Source organism: Amblyomma americanum, chromosome 5 (assembly GCF_052857255.1).
Source record: "Amblyomma americanum isolate KBUSLIRL-KWMA chromosome 5, ASM5285725v1, whole genome shotgun sequence".
NCBI classification, from domain to species: domain Eukaryota; kingdom Metazoa; phylum Arthropoda; class Arachnida; order Ixodida; family Ixodidae; genus Amblyomma; species Amblyomma americanum.
Genome location: NC_135501.1, coordinates 173,685,770 through 173,710,352, shown reverse-complemented (window position 1 = coordinate 173,710,352; position 24,583 = coordinate 173,685,770). Strand labels below are relative to the sequence as shown.

General features: G+C 45.3%; 1 protein-coding gene across 2 annotated transcripts; it reads left to right on the top strand.

Annotated features, from left to right (window-relative positions):
• The first annotated feature begins 914 nt into the window (after positions 1-914).
• CycK (cyclin K) lies at positions 915-24,360 on the top strand. Of its 2 annotated transcripts, XM_077665872.1 has the most exons (11): positions 928-1,066; positions 4,435-4,534; positions 6,353-6,397; positions 7,051-7,199; positions 8,147-8,228; positions 8,827-8,958; positions 9,645-9,750; positions 10,099-10,156; positions 10,803-10,975; positions 14,034-14,146; positions 22,559-24,360. In XM_077665872.1, the coding sequence occupies exons 4-11, from the start codon at positions 7,063-7,065 to the stop codon at positions 23,198-23,200; spliced, it is 1,443 nt and encodes a 480-aa protein (XP_077521998.1). In that variant the 5' UTR covers positions 928-1,066; positions 4,435-4,534; positions 6,353-6,397; positions 7,051-7,062; the 3' UTR covers positions 23,201-24,360. The 2 variants fall into 2 exon arrangements, with proteins under 2 accessions (XP_077521997.1, XP_077521998.1); XM_077665871.1 differs by lacking the exon at positions 4,435-4,534 and having other exon boundaries at positions 915-1,066.
• Positions 24,361-24,583: the final 223 nt, after the last annotated feature.

The following is a 24,583-nucleotide window of genomic DNA, read 5'->3' as shown; positions in this document are numbered from 1 at the left end:
ACTAAGGATCATCAAGGATATCTAAAGATCACGGCTTGCCATGGCCTGCCAAGTGGGTTCTACGCTCACGATCAGTAACAAGTCTTGTAAAATGAGCGATCAGGGCGATCTGCTTTCATGTAACGTTCGAAGTAATGCGTTGATGACAGGTACGTGTGGTTCCAATGATGCTTCTGGTTGTGATCGCTAATAATGTGCAGCCCGTAAATTAGGATGAAGGCACATGGAGGAAAAAAATTCCTCCATATCACATCACATGGGAATGCGAGAGAAGCATGACATTCCGCAAACATACAACACCAAGTGCGGAGCAATGGGAGAGCCGGCTCACCAGCTGCGAGCTAGGGGTCCAAATTTAAGGGCCCTCATAGCACAAGCAAGCGAGGTGGCCCGACTCAGTGGTGCCCTGGACTAGGGGCCCACCCAAGGCTGAAGAGGACCCAAAGTTATCAAGAATGAAGCCTTCGTCCTCAACTCGCTAATATCTTAAGAACCATTAAAGTTTTCCATTCCATTCTATTCCATTCCATTCCATTCCATGGAAGGCGCAGAGGAGACACCAACGACACGCTTCCGTGCACGAGTCTGTAGTCTGTAGCAGGCAGTTTCTAGTGAGAAGCGAAAGTACTGTTCTTTTTTTTTTAGCCAGAAAATTATGTTTTTACACAACATATGAGGCAAGACATTCTTTTCCGCTTATTATGGAGCATAAAGGAAGAACTTGCGTTGATTTTAGCCAACTTAGACAATTTGCTTGCAGATACTTAAAAAAAAGAAAGAATTCCTATGAAATACTTAACTAAAACAAAAATTAGTAACGCGGAGGCAGGTATGGTTGTTATCGATCGTGGTGCAATCATAGAGTTTCTTACACTCAACAAACTCTATGGGTGCGATCATCATCACCATCGCCGTAGCGAAAAAAAAAAGAAAGGGAACATGGCCGCTGTGCGTTAGAATGCTGTGAAGAGTTCTGCGTTTCATTTTTGATTTGATTTGTTTGGCTAATATTTCTGTTAGCATTTAGCGTGTAGGAAAGGAAATGAGCACCATGAAGTCCAGCAAAGTGAGTACATTATGCTTCAATGTGTAATATTTTTTTTTCTTTCCAGCGAGATGCGTAATCAATCGCGCCGCTGGCTTGCTGCGGTCGTCTACGACGCGTGCCTTCGCTGTGAGCTTTGTCCTTGCGATGTTAGCTGTGACGATACCAGAGTTAAAATTTTCTTCTCTTGTTTAGCGGATCGAGTGCTGGGATTGACTGCTTCCGGCATCGGCATGAACCCGTTCGGCTGTGTGATGATTTAGAGAAAGTATTGCGTTTTGGACACCCGAAACTAAGTACAAAAATGTACTTAAGGCGTGAAATGTATTAAAATGGGCACTGAATGCCCGCGATCTACATTCAAGCCAAGAAATTGCTAAGTGATGTGAGAAAAGCAGCACTCTTGCAAGAGCTGTTGATAGGCCTCCTGCCTACGAGTGGCGCAGTTCGCATAGCAAACGCTGAGTGGCTTACAAGCAGGCTTTTTGCGTTCGTTATATTTTTTTGCTCTGCGTGACGGCCCCGTGTGCCAAGTTGTGTGAGGGCCTCGGGCACCCTTAAAGTACTGAACTTAGGGCGCTGTACGTGCTGCAAAAACCATGGAAATGAAAAAAATTAGACGCTTGAGAAATCGAAAAGTGCCAGTTACGATAAAACAAGACTTTTAGCTAATGAAAAAACAAAGTAACTGCTTGTAGCTTTTCCCTGAGGTCCTTTCATTATTTTTAATGGAGAAGAAAACCTCAGCATTCATTTATGCGGTTATTAAAAGCGATACCCTAGCTCGAAACAGTGAATGTGGGGCAAAAACCATGGAAATCGGAAATAGCGCACTTGAAAAACTGTAAAGTGCCCATTACAATAAGACAGCTGCTGTTTCCTAGGGAAGAAGTTATCTAACAGAGCCTAGAATCTCAGCGAGCCTTGCAAAGCAAATGCTCACTTACCGTGAAGAACGTTCTTGATTAGGAGCGGCAGTAAGATGTGTTGGAGCTGCTTTATTGGTGGCATGAGACGGCACTTCGAAAACTTAGGGTACAGGTTTTTGGGGTAGGCGTCTTTTGAGAACAAATGAGCCTCTTAGCAAGCCTGCACACCTAGGAATGGGGGTAAACGTTAAGAAAATGAAAGGGAACCAAAGCCATGCAAGCATACGTGGCCAAATTCAGGCCTTTTTTTGGTAAGAACAAGCTTTTGTGATGGCAGCGAACTAACTCACTTCAGCACACGTACAAATAAAAGGATGAAACAAGATGAATGCAGCTCACTTTGTCTTCTTACATCCACCCTTTATGGTGGCTCAGTCAGTGCCTTTGGCTGCTGTTGCTAAGGTCATGGGATCGAATCCCGGTGGCCATATTTCAGTGAAGATAAGCACAGATGATTGTACTCTGCTTGATCTCTTCACACGTGCAGCCCCAAGGTCATTGAGTGTTTGTCAGAAAGAAGCTGCAAAATTCCTTTGAGAGCGGTTGAGCCCAGTCTCTCGGGCAAGATGAACTCCACCTTAGCATATCAGAATGGGGGACATGCTGCTGTTATGTGCCAGCTCCAAGAGCTCGTGACGGTCTGGCATGCTGCTCACCCTCTCTAATTTTTTTCCCTCCCTTATTTTCTCTCTTGTCTGTCCAAAACTCTGTCTCTTTTCTTCCTGTCGGCTACCATTCAGGTGCCTGACAGGTATGTGGCAATTCAGAAATTCAGCTGTGGGCACTCCCGTTTTGTTCCTTTCTTTTATATATATCAATAACTGCTATTAACAGGCAACTGCTTTGAAAGCAGCATCTGCGCTTTGCTAGAACTTTCAGCCTTCCTAGTGCTTGTCACGGGGTTCAGAAGAATTGATTCTCCATTCCTTTTCAAAGACAGAAACAAAGAAAAAATTCGAGATTACTGCAAAGATTGCATTGGAAAAATGTGAAAGCATTAGTGTTTGCCGTGACATTGGTGGCTCCTAGTCGACGCCTTTCTACACCTACTTACCCACTCCGTTAAGATCCGACCACCACTCTTCGATCTCTGATGCTACCACTCGATGATGTGTACTTTTTGTTGCTGTACTCTGATTGGCTGTAGGCATGAAGTCATCAGACATATGGATGACATCACAAGGGCACACTATTTGTTCGTGCTAATTAACCTAATTAACTATATTCATTACTCGCAATTAATTAATGTATTAATTAATGTCATCACATTTTCTGTGATTAGGACTATTAATTATGGTCATTGATTATTACCGTTACTTATTGAATAATTTTAATGACTAATTACTCTGACTCAATATTGTTTAATCATTGACTTTATATAGTTCACCACACTACTCTTCAGATCATGACTGATGACGTCGCATCCGGCAACACATTTTGCAGACACTTACGGTGCCGACATAGCCTAGTAATGTTTTTGTATTTATAATTATTGTTTCAGGTGAATTTCATATGCTACTATAGGAGTATTCATGTGGCATCACTGGTACCATTTGGTAGTACGGCGCGCACCTTCAACAATGCAACCCGGTGCAGGTGGCGATAAGCCTATTAGACACTTGCAATGGCTTTCACCATGATCCATGTACAGTCGTCCACACACCTGTCTAGAGCGCTCGAGCTCCGTGCAGTCTGCGCTCCGCAGCACGCAGAGTGACGTCTAGCGGCAGCGCCTGGTTCGAGATTATGCACCTTTGAGTGTTGTCCGAGCATCAGACATGCACTATCTCGAACCAGGCGCTGTTGCTAGCCGTCGCTCTGCGCACTGCGGAGCACAGATGGTACGGAGTTGGAGTGCCCTAGACAGGTCTGTGGACTGTACAACAAAATGATGGCCATGGTGACGTCGGTGAATACTGTCCATGCTCTAGCAGTGCGAATAAAAATGCTAGGCATTTTATGGGGAAGTGACTGTCACAAAATATTTATATTGATTTCAGTTGACTATAGATTTGAATAAATGTCATTAAACAGCTCCCCGCCGCCCTGCACAGATGCTGTTAAAGCTAACTGCCTTGCACATATATATATGAATACTTTTTTTTTTTTTCGCCGAGTACACTGGTATACCTGCAGGTTCATGGCTGATCACAAAAACAAGAGCATTGACTGCAAGAGCGCTTCATTGTTCAAACCACTCAACACACCTAGGTTTGACTGCCTGTTCAAACCAAAAATGCCATTAGCGATTTCACTGTAGGTTCTAAAGCCAGATATTGGTGTTTGAAAACACCGTCAAACTGGTTCCAAGTTCATTTGATCACCTGATCTGTGCCATACCCAACAAGGCTTAACAGGGTCAAAAGAAACGAGTACATTTGCCTGAAGTCCAGCCTCAAGTGATTAGCATCGTAAAATTGTCTGAACTAACCAGCACCAATTTCGTCTTCACTCTTCCAGAACGCATGATCTCTGATGGGTGGAGCTAGAACGTGCTCTTAACAGCAAACAAAAGTACCACTCCACCACCCTTTGCATATCCGTAATTTCCTATTCGAAGGTACGTGGAAATGCAGTTCTCTTGTCACTTCCCTCTTGTCTTTCTCTGCCACCTTTCGACATCGGGCGTAGGAATCTGGCTTGAAAATTAAATCTCTGACACACTAGTATTGGCTGCGACTGGTCATGCGTGACGCGATGTGAGCTGTCCTTGTCTGGATCCTCTTAGTTGAGCAGACGACAGGCCAGCGATGATCTCGACGTTTGCGTAAATACAACAGACGAAGTTGGGTTGGAGGGGCTCGTAATGGCATCGGCTGGTGTGTTTTTGGCCACAAACTGACCACTTCCTACGCCCACAGAGAGTGACTTCGCTGAGTCATCGCAACCCATCATGTGTGATCGTCCACTCGACATGTCCGTCGTCTGCCGTCATTCCCCCCCACCTCATCGTCGTCTGCTAGCATCAGTGTGACGCTACTGCTAGCCGTGCTTTTCTTTACCGCATTTTTGCATTCACGTCATCATTCTTACTGCGTTCTTGTTTCTCAGACGACTTTGTCGGTACTGATCCTCCAAAACACCCACCGAATTTTAGGAATGACTGACATCTGCAGGGATTTTATTGTACTGCAGTGGATAGAAAACTGGATCAGTCGGCTCGTATTCGCGCAGTGCAGAAGATGCAGCAGACGGAACAAGCGTGACACTGTCTGTCGTCTACTCACTTCTGTTGCATTTTTTTGCTGCGCAATCTCCTTATGTCACTAGAGACCCATTCAATGGTGTTTATAGTATCCTGCCAGATTTTGTTGACTGCACATACAGCGTGTTCTGCAATTAAACGCGCGCCGTAGAATGCACCTCACAGCTAAACCGGTGAATTGTTCAAGCTCGAGTTTCGCACAGGCATCGATAGTATTTGGTCAGCAGAATTGCTTTATACCTCATTAGTTCAGGGTACTTTTTCTGAATCAATAAGAAAAAGTCAGATACTTGCATCGTCTGCGTCGGCGACGAAACGAAGCAGGCCACTTTCTCAGCAATTGCACCGGTGGCGCCATCTCGTTTGTCAGCCGTGGAGATTTGACAAAGGACGTGGGGGAGTGTTTTGCGGGAGGTTTGAAGATGCTGTACCACAAAAGACTACAAACTTGGTACAGTTTTGTCCAAACTAAGCTTTTTGTGATCATTGATGAAGCGGTTGCTGAAGAGCCTTCAAACCTCCTGCAGAAGAACCCCCTCCTGTGCCTAATCTCCACAGTCGACCAACGAGATGGTGCCACGGGTGCAATCGCTAAGAGAGCGGCCTGTTTTGTTTCGTCGTCAACGCAGACGATGCGAGTATCCGACTTTTTCTTATTGATTCAGGCAAGTACCCCAAAGAGATGTGGTATAAAACAATTATGCTGACCAAATGTCATTTCTGCGCGAAATTTGAGCTCGAAAAATTCACTGGTTTAGCTGTGAGGAACATCCTACGGTGTGCGTTTAATTGCGGAGCAGTCTGTATGCCATTCAGATAGGCATTACAGTACAAGCTTAGGTGCCAGCTATTTATTTATATATAAACTAACAAACTTGTTAGTCATAATAAAATGAGTGAATAATAAATTTTCTTCATTTATTATTAATTGTTGTACTCTATTTATTTACTGTTCTGCCAACATAGTCAGTAGGAATAAAAACCATTGCCATTCTGCGGTCCTGCATTTCGTGTCATGGCTGTGAGATAGATGCACTGAGCATAAAACATTTTGTTTGTTTCTCTTGGCCTCTGCACCTTTTGTTTTTACGGCCACTGCCAGTTTGTAGGCTTCCTTGTGGCTGACAGCAAATGGCTAGATTTTGATGCTTATAGCGCACTGTGTACTCGCAGGGGAAAAGGAAGGCCCCTTCACCGTATGTGACTGACGCCGAAAAGGTGAGCAGGTGTTCCGGTTGTTTCAGAATATTTCGTATTTGTATTTAGCACACATCACCTCCCAAAAGCTTGTTCAGCTGATATGAAATGTCAGCTACTAGTCTGTGTGGTAAGAATATATCATTTGCAAGTTCTTGAGGATGTTCATATTCAACACTTTGCCTCAAATTGCACATTGTAGCCCGATTAGCCAAAGCCAACCAGTTGGGGACAGAAACGCACGTCGAAATGGTGCACCGCAGTATCAGTTGATGCTCACGTCACTATTCGTATGAGTGTGAAGCAGGTGACATGGCAAGTGTGCTGCATTTTTGGCCGAAGTTGCGGCATGAAGGTTTGTCTCGAATGTCTTGAAAAAGTATGTTGTCGTGTTGAACCTTAGTGCGATGCCTGAAGCAAATGCGTTTGCACAGCTGAATTACAGGAAGGCGTGCCCGCTGCTTAAGAAAAGCTGAAACATGGAGCTAAGTTTTGCTGCATGCTTTTCCAACATCTGAACATGTTCACTAGCTTCCAGAGCAGCTCTGTACAGGATTCTGTGTGTCTGATATCGACAAGTGGCAATGGACCTGGACATTATTAGTAAACACTTGTTTGAGCATGTTATGCAAAACATCATCGCACTCGGCACATAATGTTCGCATCACTCGCAGGCCCAGCAGAAAATGCCGAACTGGTATTACAACAAGAAGGCGCTACGCAAGACGCCCTCCTACCTCGATGGCATCTCGGTGGAGAAGGAGCAGCGGTACAGGCGGGAGGGTGCCCGGTTCATCATCAACGTGGGCACAAAGATGGGACTGTATCCTTTCTGCTTGTGGCTAATCGTGGGGCAAGTTCCAGGTTGGGAAACCAGCTCATCGAAATGCTAGAAAGAAGGGGAATGTGGCTGGCCTTGTTAAAGGCAATAATGCCGCAGCATCAAGTGACGAGGACAGCAAGAGAGAACATACACGCACAAGCGCCAAATTACAACTTGCGTAAGTTGTGCGTGTATGTGCTCTCTTGCTGTATTCGTCACTTGATGCTGTGCCATTATTCCCTTTAGCATGTCTGACCAACTTGCCCAATCCTATACGTTTCCTGGTCTTGTGTCAGGGTCAGGCACTGGAAGTGACTGCTATTTGTTATCACCAGTAACTAGCACTGATAGGCAGGTTGAAGCTGAAGACCTAAACGTGGCTGTTGGCAGAGTTCATTACAGCTGTGGAGGGAAGGCTACTTCTACCTAGTCGTCTTCAATTGAATCATGTTATGATGCCTCTATTGGCAGAACCTAATGAACCGGTCTCCTTATAGGTAATTTAATATTGCAGAGTGTAGGTCTGCCTCCAAAGACTTTGGCACTCTGTAATGCTATAGCAGACATGTTAGTCTTAGCTTCCATCGTCTTGAAAAGTTAAATAGCAACTGGTGACTGCTCGGGATGCAAGGACTAGGTGGCTACAACTTGCTAATATTTCTGAGCTTTGCTGAAAAGGTGTAATGGTTCTCATGCTAGTAACTGTTATTTCTTACTTAGCTCGGTTGCTCTGGTCAGGGCTTAGCCTTTTGTATTTGCTCTTAAAAGCCAGTTTTATGGAATCTTGTAATAGGTCAGGTTGAATCAGGACCATGAGCAGCCATTGTAGCAAAAAGAAGCTTGGCTGTACTTCTTAAGTTTGCGGTTGGTTGTCCAGTGCTCACTTGTGGTGATGTGCGTACGACCGTGCATTAGTGCATTGCACCTTGACTGCTCATCCCTCCCAGACGCTACGACACCATGGCCACTGGCGTGGTGTACTTCCACCGCTTCTACATGTTCCACTCCTTCAAGACATTCCCCAGATTTGTGAGTGCCGTCCTGTCTTTTTCATCGGAGGCCCCTTTTAATGCCACTAAAGGAATAAGAGTCCATGCTGTTTGTGCAGGATTAGCAGTATGGTTACCTTTTACTCTAGAATCAGCATGGCTAGAATGGATGCTTTTTAAAACTCTGAAATCAGCTTCCCTGTACAGCTTGAACTCCTTCAGAGTAACAGCGCAGCCTTGTCCTTGAGGCAGAAATTCTTCCAACGTCATATATGTGCATGCCCACTCTCTGCTGACGGATCCGCACAGTTCCTTGTCAGCACTCCATTCGCTTTCAACTCAGTGCTGACATCAAAGTGAAGCTCATTTTTAGCTTGCACCAAATCATGCAGGGACCATCTCTGCGTGCTTGAAGCCAAATACCACCGGCACAGCATATAGTTTCCGCCTGCAGGGCAAGCTTGCCAGCTTTATGAAGGGATTTTTTCTCTGCAGGAAATATTACTAAGGGTGTTTCAAAAACGGGTTATGCTCTTGCATTGCTCACTGCTCAAAAATGGAAGGTTTGTGGACAGGACAGGGTTGTCGTTGGGGTAGTTTAAGCCGGAACTTGTGCCATCGCCCTTGTGCGATTGCAGATCACAGCCTGCTGCTGCCTCTTCCTGGCGGGCAAAGTGGAGGAGACGCCCAAGAAGTGCAAGGACATTATCAAGACGGCCCGGTCTTTCCTCACTGACAAGCAGTACCTGTCCTTTGGAGAAGACCCTAAGGTCAGTCCCCGAGGAAAGCACAGTGCAGCTTGAAGAGAAGTGAACGCTTGTAACATGTGATGCTTAGTTATTGGATTGTTTGTGCCAGACATTTGTGCTGTACAAACAGCAGATGACCTGTAGTCTTGCTGCGAAGGTTCGTTCATTATTTCTTGGCCATATTGCAAATCCCGGCCATCCTTTGCATAGTGCAGTGCAGTGTCATTGCATAAGGAGGGATGCGGGTCTTAAAAGGAAAATTTGTATTATTAGGGATATTTTAATGAAATTAGGTGTGTATTCAATCTGCAGAGATATAAGCATTTACAAGCTTCAAAAAGAAAGGAAGGAAGGAAGCAAGAGATAAATCCTATCAAACCACTTCCTCTCGAAATTAGGCTTCGCTATTCCCCCATAATATGGCTCTAGTTATACTTCTGAAAGCAGTAAGCATAAATACATATAGCGTTTTGTCCTAACAAGCATGTGCAATGTTTTTGTTGTTTTTTTATGTCACAGTAAGTGTGCTGGTCGTGGGTTTGCACTCGTGTGGTCTTGTTGAGAAAGGGCAACCTGTGAGGTAGTACGAATCGTCTGAAATGCCTTTGACAGTATCTTCCTCTGCCATTTTGTGATACCCCGAACAGCAGCTTGGGCTTGTTCTACGTCCTGTGCTATTATATTAACATCAGCACTTTGTGATGCAGGAAGAAGTCATGACCATGGAGCGAATTTTGCTGCAGACGATAAAGTTTGACCTCCAGGTCAGTCATCCCTACGGGTTTCTTCTCAAGTACGCCAAGTGTCTCAAAGGTGGGTCACAGCTCATCACTTTGTTCACTTCTCAGTTGCCTTGTGACTGCATTCACCCTGTATAGCTGTCATCTCCTTTTGTTTTATGTTCTTTCTTTTGTCTTTTGCTTCAGGTCAGCTCGATAATCTGTTGTTGATTGTATGGAAATTTGTTAGTGCATTGGCCGCTTAAATGATCCTATGAAATCTAATTGTCTGCCTTGTTGAAAACTCTGCAACTTACATCCCTTGATGCACCCAGCCCGGTTTTGCGAAATGTTAGCTCTTGACAGTTGCCATTGTGTGATTAGCATGTCAAGCATGGTGTTTGATGCGAGATTTAATGCTTGACGCTGTCGCTTGCTGCAGGTGACAAGGCAAAGCTTCAAAAGATGGTTCAGATGGCCTGGACATTTATCAATGACAGGTGAGAACATGCGACTGTTTTTGTGCCTTGCCAACATTTGTCACGAACCCTGGGGTTTTGCCCTGGGGTTTTGGAAGCGTGGAAAGCAGCCTTGTACTTTTGAACGGAAGCTGCTGGCGTTGTTGAATGAGTGAGGAGGAGTAGATGAGGAAGAGTTTGAAACAATGTTGAGGCAAGCTGGTTTAGCAAGTATATAGCAAACTTTCTGTTGAGTTCTTGGAGAAAATCTTGTAAGTGAATGAATGTTAATTGTGCATTGTGATTGAAGGCATTCTTAAGCTTCCTCTGTGCTCACCCTCCTTAGAACCACTTTGAGTGAAACTTCCCATGTTTGAGGGACTCTACTGCATCAGGGATTGCTTTAGGTCAGAAGGGCTTCCTGCGTCAAGTAAGTTTCGAAGAGGAAGTCGCTAGCTCTCACCTAAATGATGTCATTTGGCTGCTTAGTAAGGCCAGCTACTTTATTCGAGAGATGGTTTTGAAATTTTTGGCCGAGACATGATGCTTCACACACTGTCGACTCTAGTGCTGTCACTATTGTGCGATTATCTTGTAGGGTTCTCTTTCTAGTTGCGTTCTATGTATTGCCAACTTTTTGCTGTTGTGACCAGTTGATGGCACATGTTGATCATCCCTGCGCGTGCAGCCTGTGCACGACGCTGTGCCTTCAGTGGGAGCCTGAGGTGGTGGCCATAGCGCTCATCTACCTGGCGGGCAAGCTGTCCAAGTTTGAGGTGACCGACTGGGTGGGACGCACCTCACGTCATCAGCGCTGGTGGGAGGTCTACGTCGAGGACATCACCGTCGAGCTGCTCGAAGGTGGGACACACTTACGGGCTCCCCTTTTCTCAGGACCTTTGGGCTAAAGCTCCATAAGCCAACTGCAATGAAATTTGACATTGGCTAGGATGCCTCCTAAGGGGGGACGTGGGTTTCGTAGGTGAAATTTTTTTATTTTTTGGCATAGAGCGATGAAATTTGGCATGCTTATTGAGATGTGCGCTAAATGAATAAATACAAACACCACAGCGATGGCCGAGCGGTTGAGCATTTGCCTCGCATGCGGGAGGTGCGGGGTTCGATCCCCAGTGCCGCCGGGTACCCACCGGTGATACAATGGGTACAAGCTTTCCCCTGGTCTGGTGCTCGGCTTGTTTAGGATGAAATGCTTGGGAAATGGGTCTTTGACCCCACCTTGAGAAATCAAAAATACCTTGTGCCATGGCGCTCTTTGGCCTCAGATGCCCTTGCACCATAAAAATTCATCATCATCATCATCAATAAATACAAACTTTAACTCATAAATCTTCAGTGGTTTAGACATTAAAAATTTGGATGTGCTTTATTGCTATACCGAACTTGCAGAATGCCTGCCGCGACAACATAAAATGGTAGGAGCCTAGAGTCGCTCTTAAATTTTAGCCTAAGGAATGGTTTGTGTAGTGACACTCCCCAAAAGATTTTATAAGTCTGAGCTCTTCTACGCAGAACTTTATATATTTATAATCGACTCATTACAGTCATGTCAAATTAGTGACAGAGGAAAAAAAAGTGGAAAAGTAATTCAGTAATATAGGAATGTCACAATGCAACAAATCGCACGAAAAATCCACGAAGCCATTGTCAGGCTATGTTTTCTGCAAGCAGGCCAGTAGAGTAAAAAAACACGAGAAAACTGGCAATTTCACAGAGATCACAGTTTTGTTTGCTATCTACGGTCACAAAAAAATATTTTTTAGAGTCATTTCTGGGGTCTCTTTGGAGAAAAGCTTTCGGGATATAATTGAGAAAGACCTTACAAATACGAAATCGGGTGTTTTTTTAAATTTCGTTTTTTTTCCCTAGGTTTTCACGTTTTGAAGGCCGCCCCCCCTCCCCTCTTAATCTGTTGCTTATGTCATAAAACAACATAAAACAATGTCAAAACTGTGAAAGCAGTATTCGGCTGCTTTTAAAAGGAATATATTCATTGCTTCTGAAAGCAGCGGCACTGTGTCAAGTGCTATTACTTGGTTTGCTGAGGTAGGGAGAGCCTGCAGTTACTGCTGCCAAACGTTCCTCAAAACGCATGTTTTCGCATTCTTCCGACTCTCAAGAGATATGCTATCATCCTTCCTCCAGCCATGTTCTACAGTTGGGTCGTAGACGCTTGGGCCAGCATTCCAGAGCAGCTCGCCAGTCGCGGTTTCAAGAAATGAGGGATATCGAGCACGCTCGATGGCGCCAAAGACAATTTCTCATATAGGGGTATCTCTGACAAAGGACTCTGAAAACAGTGCATGCGACGACGACGGTCACTATAGCGGGAAACGCAGTGAAAATACTAAATGCTTTGGTGAGCTTTCCCTGCTTGCATTATATTCACATAAAAGCTTTTTCTCTTCTTCTTTTTTGTTTTTGCTGTCCCCAAATTACACTTCTTAGGTGTGGGTTTTATATGTGGGTTTTATTATATATATATATATATATATATATATATATATATATATATATATATATATATATATATATATATATATGCAATAGAGTGGGCACACGGTGGAAAAAGTAACAATCTTTATTCTAACGTTTCAACCAGGGTTTGGCCTTAGTCAAAGTATCAGGTACTCTGACGAAGGCCAGACCCTGGTCGAAACGTTAGGATAAAGATTGTTACTTTTTCCACCGTCTGCCCACTCTATTGCATTTATGTTGTACCGGATCCATGCAATCTTCACCCCCCTGCTTATATATATATATTATGCATGGGTTTTACAGCGCACGTCATTTCCGGCACTTGGCAATGGTTTGCCATTTTTTGTTTCGATTTAAAAAATTACGATTTTTGCAAGTTATTCCCCATGCACTCATTTTTTTCATGATTGCCATCCTTAGTTTTTAGGGTACTTGACATATTACTACTAGCACGGGATGAAAAATTTTATTGCAGGTGACCTTTAAATGTTTTTATAGAAGAGCAGGTAAACAGCAGGGTGTCAGGCACGTTGTACTGTTGTGAAGGCATAAGACAAAGCACTGTGTTGAATTGCTGCACCAGACTGCTGTAGAGCACCTAATCAGTGCGAGAATTTCTGCTAGCTGCACCATTTTGTCCACCTGCTGTTATGAGACTGACAGATGCTGTGCTGTCATATTGACACTTTGCTTACAGCCTGATAATGTGCCCACTGCATTGTCATGCTTTGTCCATCAAGATGCATGGGCACCTTTATGTTGAGTTGGTGCGTTTCGTTTAACTTGTCATGTGATCTCACTCAGAACGCTCGTTATTGTTAGACCATAGAGTGCCAGCATCAGTGTGATTTGAAGCAGGGCAGCAACTTGCATGCCGGGGTCACGAGCTGTTTCCCCTTGTATGCAGTGGACTCTCATTAATTCAAACTCACTTAATTTCTTAATTTGAACTTTCAGTTTATTAAAATTGTCCCCGCCGCCGCACTGGCTCAGTGGTCATGGTGCTCGGCTGCTGACCCGAAAGATGTGGGTTCAGTCCTGGCCGCGGCGGTCGCATTTCGATGGAGGCAAAACGCTAAGGCGCCCGTGTGCTGTACGATGTCGGTGCACATTAAAGAACTCCAGGTGGTCAAAATTATCCAGAGCCTCCCACTACGGCATCCCTCATAGCCTAAGTCACTTTGGGACATTAAACTGTATAAATCTAAAATGGTCCCATCAATATCTGGTATATTAAAACTGTCGCATTAATTTGAACTCTGCCCCTAATTTCAGCAAATTTCCGGTCCTTCTGGGGTGAAATTAATTAGGGTCGACTATACGGTTAGGGCCCTCTCCTCCCTTGCCCAAAAGAACTTTCTGCCTCACTGGCAGCCACAGCCGCACTGTGTCTCACTGTATTCTGTGTGCCCTGTGTCTTCAGACATCTGCCACCAGGTGCTGGATCTCTACTCGACGCCCATCCCTAACACCCCGCAGGACTCTCCGCCAGACTCACCTGTGCTTCCTGTCAAGTCAGGCAGGCACTCACTACCTGTGAGTAGACTTTTCTGCCAATCTAATTCTAGCTGTAGTTAAAGAGGAGGAAATGTGCTTGGGAGGGAGCCTGAAATGCATAGAACTAGTAACTGATTATCCTTTAGGGTAAGAGCCTGTTGTGCAGAGAACTGCTAACTGATGATCCATTAGGGTAAGAGCCAGTTGTGCAGATAACTGGTAACTGATGGTCCGTTAGGGTAAGAGCCTGAATGCAGAGAACCGGTAACTGGTTATCTGTTAGGGTAAGCACCTGTAATGCAGAGGACTGGTAACTGATGATCCTTTAGGGTAAGAGCCTGAATGCAGAGAACTGGTAACTGATGAGCCGTTAGGGTGAGAGCCTGTTGTGCAGATAACTGGTAACTGATGATCCGTTAGGGCAAGAGCCTGTTGTGCAGATAACTGGTAACTGGTGGTCCGTTAGGGTAAGCTCCTGTAATGCTGAGAACTGGTAGCTGATGTTCCATTAAGGTAAGAGCGTGTAGTGCAGAGAACTGGTAACTGATGAGCCGTTAGGGTAAGAGCCTGTTGTGCAGAGAACTGCTAACTGATGATCCATTAGGGTAAGAGCCTGTTGTGCAGAGAACTGCTAACTGATGAGCCGTTAGGGTAAGAGCCTGTTGTGCAGAGAACTGCTAACTGATGATCCATTAGGGTAAGAGCCTGTTGTGCAGAGAACTGCTAACTGATGATCCGTTAGAGTAAGAGCCTGTTGTGCAGAGAACTGCTAACTGATGATCCATTAGGGTAAGAGCCTGTTGTGCAGAGAACTGCTAACTGATGATCCATTAGGGTAAGAGCCTGTTGTGCAGAGAACTGCTAACTGATGATCCATTAGGGTAAGAGCCTGTTGTGCAGAGAACTGCTAACTGATGATCCATTAGGGTAAGAGCCTGTTGTGCAGAGAACTGCTAACTGATGAGCCGTTAGGGTAAGAGCCTGTTGTGCAGAGAACTGCTAACTGATGATCCATTAGGGTAAGAGCCTGTTGTGCAGAGAACTGCTAACTGATGATCCGTTAGGGCAAGAGCCTGTTGTGCAGAGAACTGCTAACTGATGATCCGTTAGGGCAAGAGCCTGTTGTGCAGATAACTGGTAACTGGTGGTCCGTTAGGGTAAGAGCCTGAATGCAGAGAACTGGTAACTGGTTATCTGTTAGGGTAAGCACCTGTAATGCTGAGAACTGGTAGCTGATGTTCCATTAAGGTAAGAGCGTGTAGTGCAGAGAACTGGTAACTGATGAGCCGTTAGGGTAAGAGCCTGTTGTGCAGAGAACTGCTAACTGATGATCCATTAGGGTAAGAGCCTGTTGTGCAGAGAACTGCTAACTGATGAGCCGTTAGGGTAAGAGCCTGTTGTGCAGAGAACTGCTAACTGATGATCCATTAGGGTAAGAGCCTGTTGTGCAGAGAACTGCTAACTGATGATCCGTTAGAGTAAGAGCCTGTTGTGCAGAGAACTGCTAACTGATGATCCATTAGGGTAAGAGCCTGTTGTGCAGAGAACTGCTAACTGATGATCCATTAGGGTAAGAGCCTGTTGTGCAGAGAACTGCTAACTGATGATCCATTAGGGTAAGAGCCTGTTGTGCAGAGAACTGCTAACTGATGATCCATTAGGGTAAGAGCCTGTTGTGCAGAGAACTGCTAACTGATGAGCCGTTAGGGTAAGAGCCTGTTGTGCAGAGAACTGCTAACTGATGATCCATTAGGGTAAGAGCCTGTTGTGCAGAGAACTGCTAACTGATGATCCGTTAGAGTAAGAGCCTGTTGTGCAGAGAACTGCTAACTGATGATCCGTTAGGGCAAGAGCCTGTTGTGCAGAGAACTGCTAACTGATGATCCGTTAGGGCAAGAGCCTGTTGTGCAGATAACTGGTAACTGGTGGTCCGTTAGGGTAAGAGCCTGAATGCAGAGAACTGGTAACTGGTTATCTGTTAGGGTAAGCACCTGTAATGCTGAGAACTGGTAGCTGATGTTCCATTAAGGTAAGAGCGTGTAGTGCAGAGAACTGGTAACTGATGAGCCGTTAGGGTAAGAGCCTGTTGTGCAGAGAACTGCTAACTGATGATCCATTAGGGTAAGAGCCTGTTGTGCAGAGAACTGCTAACTGATGAGCCGTTAGGGTAAGAGCCTGTTGTGCAGAGAACTGCTAACTGATGATCCATTAGGGTAAGAGCCTGTTGTGCAGAGAACTGCTAACTGATGATCCGTTAGAGTAAGAGCCTGTTGTGCAGAGAACTGCTAACTGATGATCCATTAGGGTAAGAGCCTGTTGTGCAGAGAACTGCTAACTGATGATCCATTAGGGTAAGAGCCTGTTGTGCAGAGAACTGCTAACTGATGATCCATTAGGGTAAGAGCCTGTTGTGCAGAGAACTGCTAACTGATGATCCATTAGGGTAAGAGCCTGTTGTGCAGAGAACTGCTAACTGATGAGCCGTTAGGGTAAGAGCCTGTTGTGCAGAGAACTGCTAACTGATGATCCATTAGGGTAAGAGCCTGTTGTGCAGAGAACTGCTAACTGATGATCCGTTAGAGTAAGAGCCTGTTGTGCAGAGAACTGCTAACTGATGATCCGTTAGGGCAAGAGCCTGTTGTGCAGAGAACTGCTAACTGATGATCCGTTAGGGCAAGAGCCTGTTGTGCAGATAACTGGTAACTGGTGGTCCGTTAGGGTAAGAGCCTGAATGCAGAGAACTGGTAACTGGTTATCTGTTAGGGTAAGCACCTGTAATGCTGAGAACTGGTAGCTGATGTTCCATTAAGTTAAGAGCGTGTAGTGCAGAGAACTGGTAACTGATGAGCCGTTAGGGTAAGAGCCTGTTGTGCAGAGAACTGCTAACTGATGATCCATTAGGGTAAGAGCCTGTTGTGCAGAGAACTGCTAACTGATGAGCCATTAGGGTAAGAGCCTGTTGTGCAGAGAACTGCTAACTGATGATCCATTAGGGTAAGAGCCTGTTGTGCAGAGAACTGCTAACTGATGATCCGTTAGAGTAAGAGCCTGTTGTGCAGAGAACTGCTAACTGATGATCCATTAAGGTAAGAGCCTGTTGTGCAGAGAACTGCTAACTGATGATCCATTAGGGTAAGAGCCTGTTGTGCAGAGAACTGCTAACTGATGATCCATTAGGGTAAGAGCCTGTTGTGCAGAGAACTGCTAACTGATGATCCATTAGGGTAAGAGCCTGTTGTGCAGAGAACTGCTAACTGATGAGCCGTTAGGGTAAGAGCCTGTTGTGCAGAGAACTGCTAACTGATGATCCATTAGGGTAAGAGCCTGTTGTGCAGAGAACTGCTAACTGATGATCCGTTAGAGTAAGAGCCTGTTGTGCAGAGAACTGCTAACTGATGATCCGTTAGGGCAAGAGCCTGTTGTGCAGAGAACTGCTAACTGATGATCCGTTAGGGCAAGAGCCTGTTGTGCAGATAACTGGTAACTGGTGGTCCGTTAGGGTAAGAGCCTGAATGCAGAGAACTGGTAACTGGTTATCTGTTAGGGTAAGCACCTGTAATGCTGAGAACTGGTAGCTGATGTTCCATTAAGGTAAGAGCGTGTAGTGCAGAGAACTGCTAACTGATGATCCGTTAGGGTAAGAGCCTGTTGTGCAGAGAACTGCTAACTGATGATCCATTAGGGTAAGAGCCTGTTGTGCGGATAGCTGGTAACTGATGATCCATTAGGGTAAGAGCCTGTTGTGCAGAGAACTGCTAACTGATGATCCGTTAGGGTAAGAGCCTGTTGTGCAGAGAACTGTTAACTGATGATCCCTTAGGGTAAGAACATGTTGTGCAGAGAACTGCTAACTGATGATCCGTTAGGGTAAGAGCCTGTTGTGCAGAGAACTGCTAACTGATGATCCATTAGGGTAAGAGCCTGTTGTGCAGAGAACTGCGAACTGATGATCCGTTAGGGTAAGAGCCTGTTGTGCAGAGAACTGCTAACTGATGATCCATTAGGGTAAGAGCCTGTTGTGCAGAGAACTGTTAACTGATGATCCGTTAGGGTAAGAACATGTTGTGCAGAGAACTGCTAACTGATGATCCGTTAGGGTAAGAGCCTGTTGTGCAGAGAACTGCTAACTGATGATCCGTTAGGGTAAGAGCCTGTTGTGCAGAGAACTGCTAACTGATGATCCGTTAGGGTAAGAGCCTGTTGTGCAGAGAACTGCTAACTGATGATCCATTAGGGTAAGAGCCTGTTGTGCAGAGAACTGCTAACTGATGATCCGTTAGGGTAAGAGCCTGTTGTGCAGAGAACTGCTAACTGATGATCCATTAGGGTAAGAGCCTGTTGTGCGGATAGCTGGTAACTGATGGTCCGTTAGGGTAAGAGCCTGAATGCAGAGAACTGGTAACTGGTTATCTGTTAGGGTAAGAGCCTGTTGTGCAGAGAACTGCTAACTGATGATCCGTTAGGGTAAGAGCCTGTTGTGCAGAGAACTGCTAACTGATGATCCATTAGGGTAAGAGCCTGTTGTGCGGATAGCTGGTAACTGATGGTCCGTTAGGGTAAGAGCCTGAATGCAGAGAACTGGTAACTGGTTATCTGTTAGGGTAAGCACCTGTAATGCTGAGAACTGGCAGCTGATGATCCATTAAGGTAAGAGCATGTTGTGCAGAGAACTGCTAACCGATGATCCATTAGGGTAAGAGCCTGTTGTGCAGAGAGCTGGTAACTGATGAGCCGTTAGGGTAAGAGCCTGTTGTGCAGAGAACTGGTAACTGATGAGCCATTAGGTTAAGAGCCTGTTGTGCAGATAACTGGTAACTGATGGTCCGTTAGAGTAAGAGCCTGAATCAGAGAACTGGGAACTGGTTATCTGTTAGGGTAAGAGCCTGTTGTGCTGAGAACTGGCAGCTGATGATCCATTAAGGTAAGAGCGTGTAGTGCAGAGAACTGGTAACTGATTATCTTTTAGGGTAAGCACCTGTAATGCTGAGAACTGGTAGCTGATGATCCATTAAGGTAAGAGTGTGTTATGCAGAGAACTGCTAACTGATGATCTGTTCGTGTAAGAGCCTGTTGTGCAGAGAACTGGTAACTGATGATCCGTTCGGGTAAGAGCCTGTGATGCAGAGAACTGGTAAATTGATGATCCGTTCGGGTAAGCACCTGTAATGCAGAGACCAGTAACTAATGATTTGTTAGGGTAACCGAGTAGATTTGGAGTGAATGAAAACATGCATGCCCTTTGGCATTTATGATTTATCTGCTGCTTTATCACTTCTCCATCTCAGAGCAAGCCATCTTTATTTCATTTGCAGTCATGCAGAATGTGCTGCATTTTTATGCAGAAATAAAGCAGTGTTCTCAGTGAGCAAAAGAAAATAAAATCAGACTTCCACCACTGTGTTCAAGTGGCATTATTTGTATCTGTTGGGCTTCATCTGCATGACTGTATTTGCACGCAGGAATTTCCCTTTGAAACCTAGCATCAGCTGTTAGATGTCACCTCTTTTCATTTGCAACAAACTACGGTAGATTCCTGTTCAGACGAACTCGGTTAAGATTAATTCTCGGGTAAGATGAACATACCAGAGTATTTGGTTTGCTTTCCACAGACTCGGTGTAAAAAAAAAAAATTCACTTAAGGCGAGCTTTCGCATCATCTGTGACCCATGGCGACTCCGCGCAGAGGTACTCGTGGACCGTCCGTGAAGGAATGTTGAGGCAAGCCAGAGAGAGAGAAAAATAAGTGAAAGAATGTTTCCTCCAAAGCATACCCCGCAAGAGAGCTTTCTCGCATATTTATGTTACTCCCGCAAGTTGGCTTCTCCGCGCCTTTTCACGAATGTGCGGAGAAGCTACCTTGCGGGTGCGGGTAGGGTTGGCATAGCACCTGTGCACGGCGCATTGATCTGTCATACCCAGACATCAGCGTCGCGTACGCGTGTCACATGCCGTGCGTTGCCTTTGGCTGGCGAAAAGACGTGTAGGTGGAGCGTAGCCAAATTTAAGGGGGGAAGCTGGTCTTAGGGAAAAAATTTTTATTAACGAAGTCACAATTATGAAGTCTTCAGGGAACATGTATTCCTGCATGCCAATTCCAAAGATGGAATTTAATTTAATGTACAACAAGTCCTTGTGGACTTGATGCAGTATGTTATGTAACTTTTTGTGGAGAGCTTTAACAAAATTTTGCTGCAGGGAACTTGCTAGAATGTATGCCGTCCGCTTGTCTTGACAGCAAGCTATGCAATAAGGGTAAAATTATTATCCTGCCTATCACAGAAGTTCAGTTACAGGGTTTTGAACTTCGTACTTCACAAATGGGAAGAAAAATTTGTCTTCCTGTTTCTGAAGTGACAACTTCAAAATTCTATAACTCTACTTCTATGACAGGCAGGATGATAATTTTAGCTTTATTGCATAGCTTAATGTCAAGAGAAACCAGTGGCATGTATTCTAGCAAGTTCACTGCAGCAAGGTTTCTTGAAAGCTCTCCACAAAAAGTTACATAACATATTGCTTAAGTGCTCAAGAAATTGTTGCACATGAAATTAAACGCCATCTTTGGAATCAGCGCGCAAAAATACATGTTCCCCGAAGATTTCATAATTGTGACTTCATTAATAAAAATCTTTTTCTAAGACCCTCTTCCCCCCTTAAAATGATGTGTCGTTACAGCGCGGAGTTTTGCGACGCAATGATCTGGCATGGTCTCGTGTCAGCGCTGAGTCTGCATCACCTGTGGTGGATGGAAAGACGAGTGCACCGGCTCATATACTTGATAGCACCGATGTTGCAGAAGTGGTATGAGAGAGAGGAAGATGGTCATTTGCTTTCAGAGCCTGTACCGCACAACTAGCTAGCTAGACAACTTCAGTGCGGGTCTAGCTGTTGGAAAAGCAAAAAAGAAAAACTGGAAAAAAAGCGCAAACAGTAGTCACTGCCAAAGGGAAAGAAAAACGAGACAGCTAAAAAACTTTAACTTAGCCAGTGCCATTTTCAAGTAGGATGACATGAGCTTTTCCTTACCCTCACTCATCAGCTCATGTCAAATGTAATGTCTCCTTGTCATTGTGTTATCACTGCAAGGTAATTTTATTAATTCTTCTTGAGTGACAGATATTTTGACTCACCTAGCTTCATTATGTATACTTTTTGGGGGAACTTCTGATAAAACTTCTGGTCAGGTGAACAAGTTTTCATGGTCGCCTCAGGTTCGTTTTAAAGATTAGGAAAAGCAGTGTTAAAGATGACAGGGCTGGAGGGAAAGTTAAAATGCACACCTCAGAGTGAATGTGTGCTGTTAATTCTTTGAGGTCTGTGTAGTAATAAATTGAGGGCACTTCTGTTGTGTTGTGGTAATAACGTAGGTAGAGCTCATCTAGTTACACTCTGCGATGTTTACATAAGTTTTGCAGTGACTGTACGGCACATTTTTTTTTTTTTTCACACTCGGTTTCTTCATTGCACTGGCTGCACTTCTTTTTGTGGTACAGTCATTAAGTTTTGGTTTTTGTTCTGTTTTTTTTTACTGTAAATTCTTCTTTAATGATTGAAACCAGTAACGCAACATTTACACTGCCGAGTTGCAAAGGTTGTGTGGCCTTTTTCGACTTGCCTCACAGTGATGCTAAATTCAAGAAGCGACTCTTGTTTTGGGTGGTTTTTAACTGTCGAATTTTTTTTCCAACACCACTACAGGTCCTCAGCCAATAATTGGCACTCTGGGAAATGCACAGTGGCACGTCGTGTTTGTTTACATCTGTTTTCACTAATGACGACCTCCATCGTCGGCAGTCCTCAAAGTATGCTCTAATATTGCTGGAAGGAAGACAGTGTTTACTTTGTGGTTTCTGTGCCAATAATGAAATGAATAGTTGAAAAGAACTTTGTGCGTGGTGTGCATGTTTCATGTGTGATACTTTAGGTGGGGGGCTTGGAACGAGCACACGTTACGTTCGTCTTTTAGGCCTATGCATTTCTTAAGGTGTGTGTGGCAACTAAAAATCTTCAAGTTTTTACACTGCATTTTCATGACTACGTTTAGTGCCTTGCAAGCTTTTTATTTAGTCATATAGTTGTGACGGTAATCATTGCTGCCTAACATTAGTGCCATCAAACTGTGCTGAGCACCTCCACTACTCACCTATTGTGAATAACAGTCACTTGAAGTATACCGTGCTGGTCATCAGCAATTCGCACAACCTTTGTGACTTGCCTCTGTGGATACACTTTTAGCTTGCATACAAACAGCATAAATGACGAGTCATAGCTTATGTTAATGAATATGTCCACTGGCAACGGCTCTAGCCTTTGTTGTCAAAAATTGATCCACTCGGCACATGCCCAGGGACTCTGCAGCTGTCTCTTTTCACTGTTACGTAGGCTTGCATTCACGATTTGTCGCCATTGCTTGAACTGAGGCACAGGTTAACTGCGTCGTTACCGGTGCAGTCCTCCCCGCCCAAGTCTCCTGCAGTGGCGCCACCACCACCACCACAACAGCCTCTGCAGCAACCACCTCCAGAGATGGTGACACCTGTTGTGCCATCTGTGGTCGTGCCACCACCCTCAGTTGCTCCGCCCATGGCGGGCATGCCCATCCCCACCATCGACAGCAGTGTCAAGCCGGTACCCATGGTGGTTGACGTCGGGCAGCCACCCCTGCCTCCAAGGCTCCACGAGCTACCGCCGCCCAGCGAAAAGCCGCCGCCCCCCGAGGCATACAGGGGCGGCTACCCCCCGGCACCACCGCCCGGCTACACGCTTCCACCACCTCCGCCACCGCTGCCCCCTACTTCCCACCCACCACCCAACCACCCTCCGCCACCTCCCCCTGGTGGCCAGCCACCGTACTATCATAGAGCACCCGAGCCACCACCTCCGCCTGCGTACCCGGGAGCCCCGCCCCCACTGCCTTATCATGCTCCGCCCCCTCCCCCGCCCCCAACATCTATGCCGCCTTACACTGGTGGGGGGCCCGTGATGTCATACCCGCCGCCTCCGCCACCTGGTGGGTACCTGGCCCCACCCCCGCCGAGGCAGCAAAACCCAACAGGCGTGCCATCCGTGAGGATCACACGCATCACCAACTGACAGAGTGTCGGTACCAAGCGTGCACTAAAAGCCGGCCCCTTCCCAATGTCCCCCGCTACTCGCACACTGTGAGAAAGTGTAGGAGTTGCTTGGTGCGTGTGTCACAGGTTTGAGGACTTGCCCATTCCATTGGTATCATTTCAAGTTGCCAGTCAGTTGCTTCCTGCTTACGTGGATGGTTTAACTCTGTTCAGGAACTTTTTTTTTCAATTTCAAAGCCTGCTGTGACAGCACAGTAGCAGAGACTCCACAGAAGGTATCGGTGATAGCTGCAATTGATATAGTTCACTGGAAGCAGTATACATTAATATGTATACTGCTTCTAGCTGCTAGCTCTGGGTGATGTCTGTTTTTTGTTTACTTTATGACTTCTGTGCTTTCCAAGAACTGTGCATCAAGGTGATACGCTTTGTCAAGCTATGATATGGTTTGGTTGACTGGAAACATGCAGTGAACTGGAATGAATTTCCAGGTATGTGGCTTCCAAAAAACTGACAGTGAATGGTTCAGGTGAGACAAAACAAAAGCAGTGAATGTAGGCATGGCGTTACCTTTACGGGTTCTTGCGCCGTGTTGCTTATCATAAGCAAAAGGCCTGTCTGTCTGCTGTGTGAGCCATTAAACTCGTTTCTTCACACCTTGTTCGTTAATGATTTCACTAGTCCTTTGACATCATGACATTTCAGAATCAGTCTGTTCATTTCAGTGTGTAAGGCGTTATTTAGCATCGCAGTCTTACTGCTGCAGGTAGCACAAAATGCGCGAAACTTCTCATTAATTGCGCGCAAATGTAGCCAAGTCCGCTGAGTTGGGGAATGGAGGGCTTGACGTTTGTAAATCTTCCATTGACTGTTTTTCTGAGTGAATATGTCGAGACTCCTTTGGCTAGGCCATTGTCAGACTCGATCGATGTGTGTGTGAATGTAGACCTTGTCAGAATCTACTGTTTCATTCTTCCATGCCGTGGAGGCAGGGCATGTAGGATTTTGGACTGCACAGCGTCTTAATCCTTAACGCGACTTATGGACTGGCTTCAAATGCAGAAGCTTTGAGTACTTGTGTTTGTTCCTTCTTGCTGAGTTGCTGCTTCATTATGATTTGTATTATACAAAGACTCAGATTGTCCAACTGCAATAAAAGAAAAGAATGCAGGCTTCAAAGTGTGTGATTGTGTGAAGCCATGCATGCATGCAGGACATGCACATGTCATGCGGCTGTGAATCTGGAGCCGGACAGATAGTTTCTGAAGAGGGAAAATATTGCATGTGGCACTTACGACCAGTTGACAGTAAGCACCTGCATGCTTGTTGCATGCATATAGGCCTCTGCCTGTATGCTTAGCTCATTCTTGCCCAGGCCTGTTGCTGAGGTCAGTTTTTACCT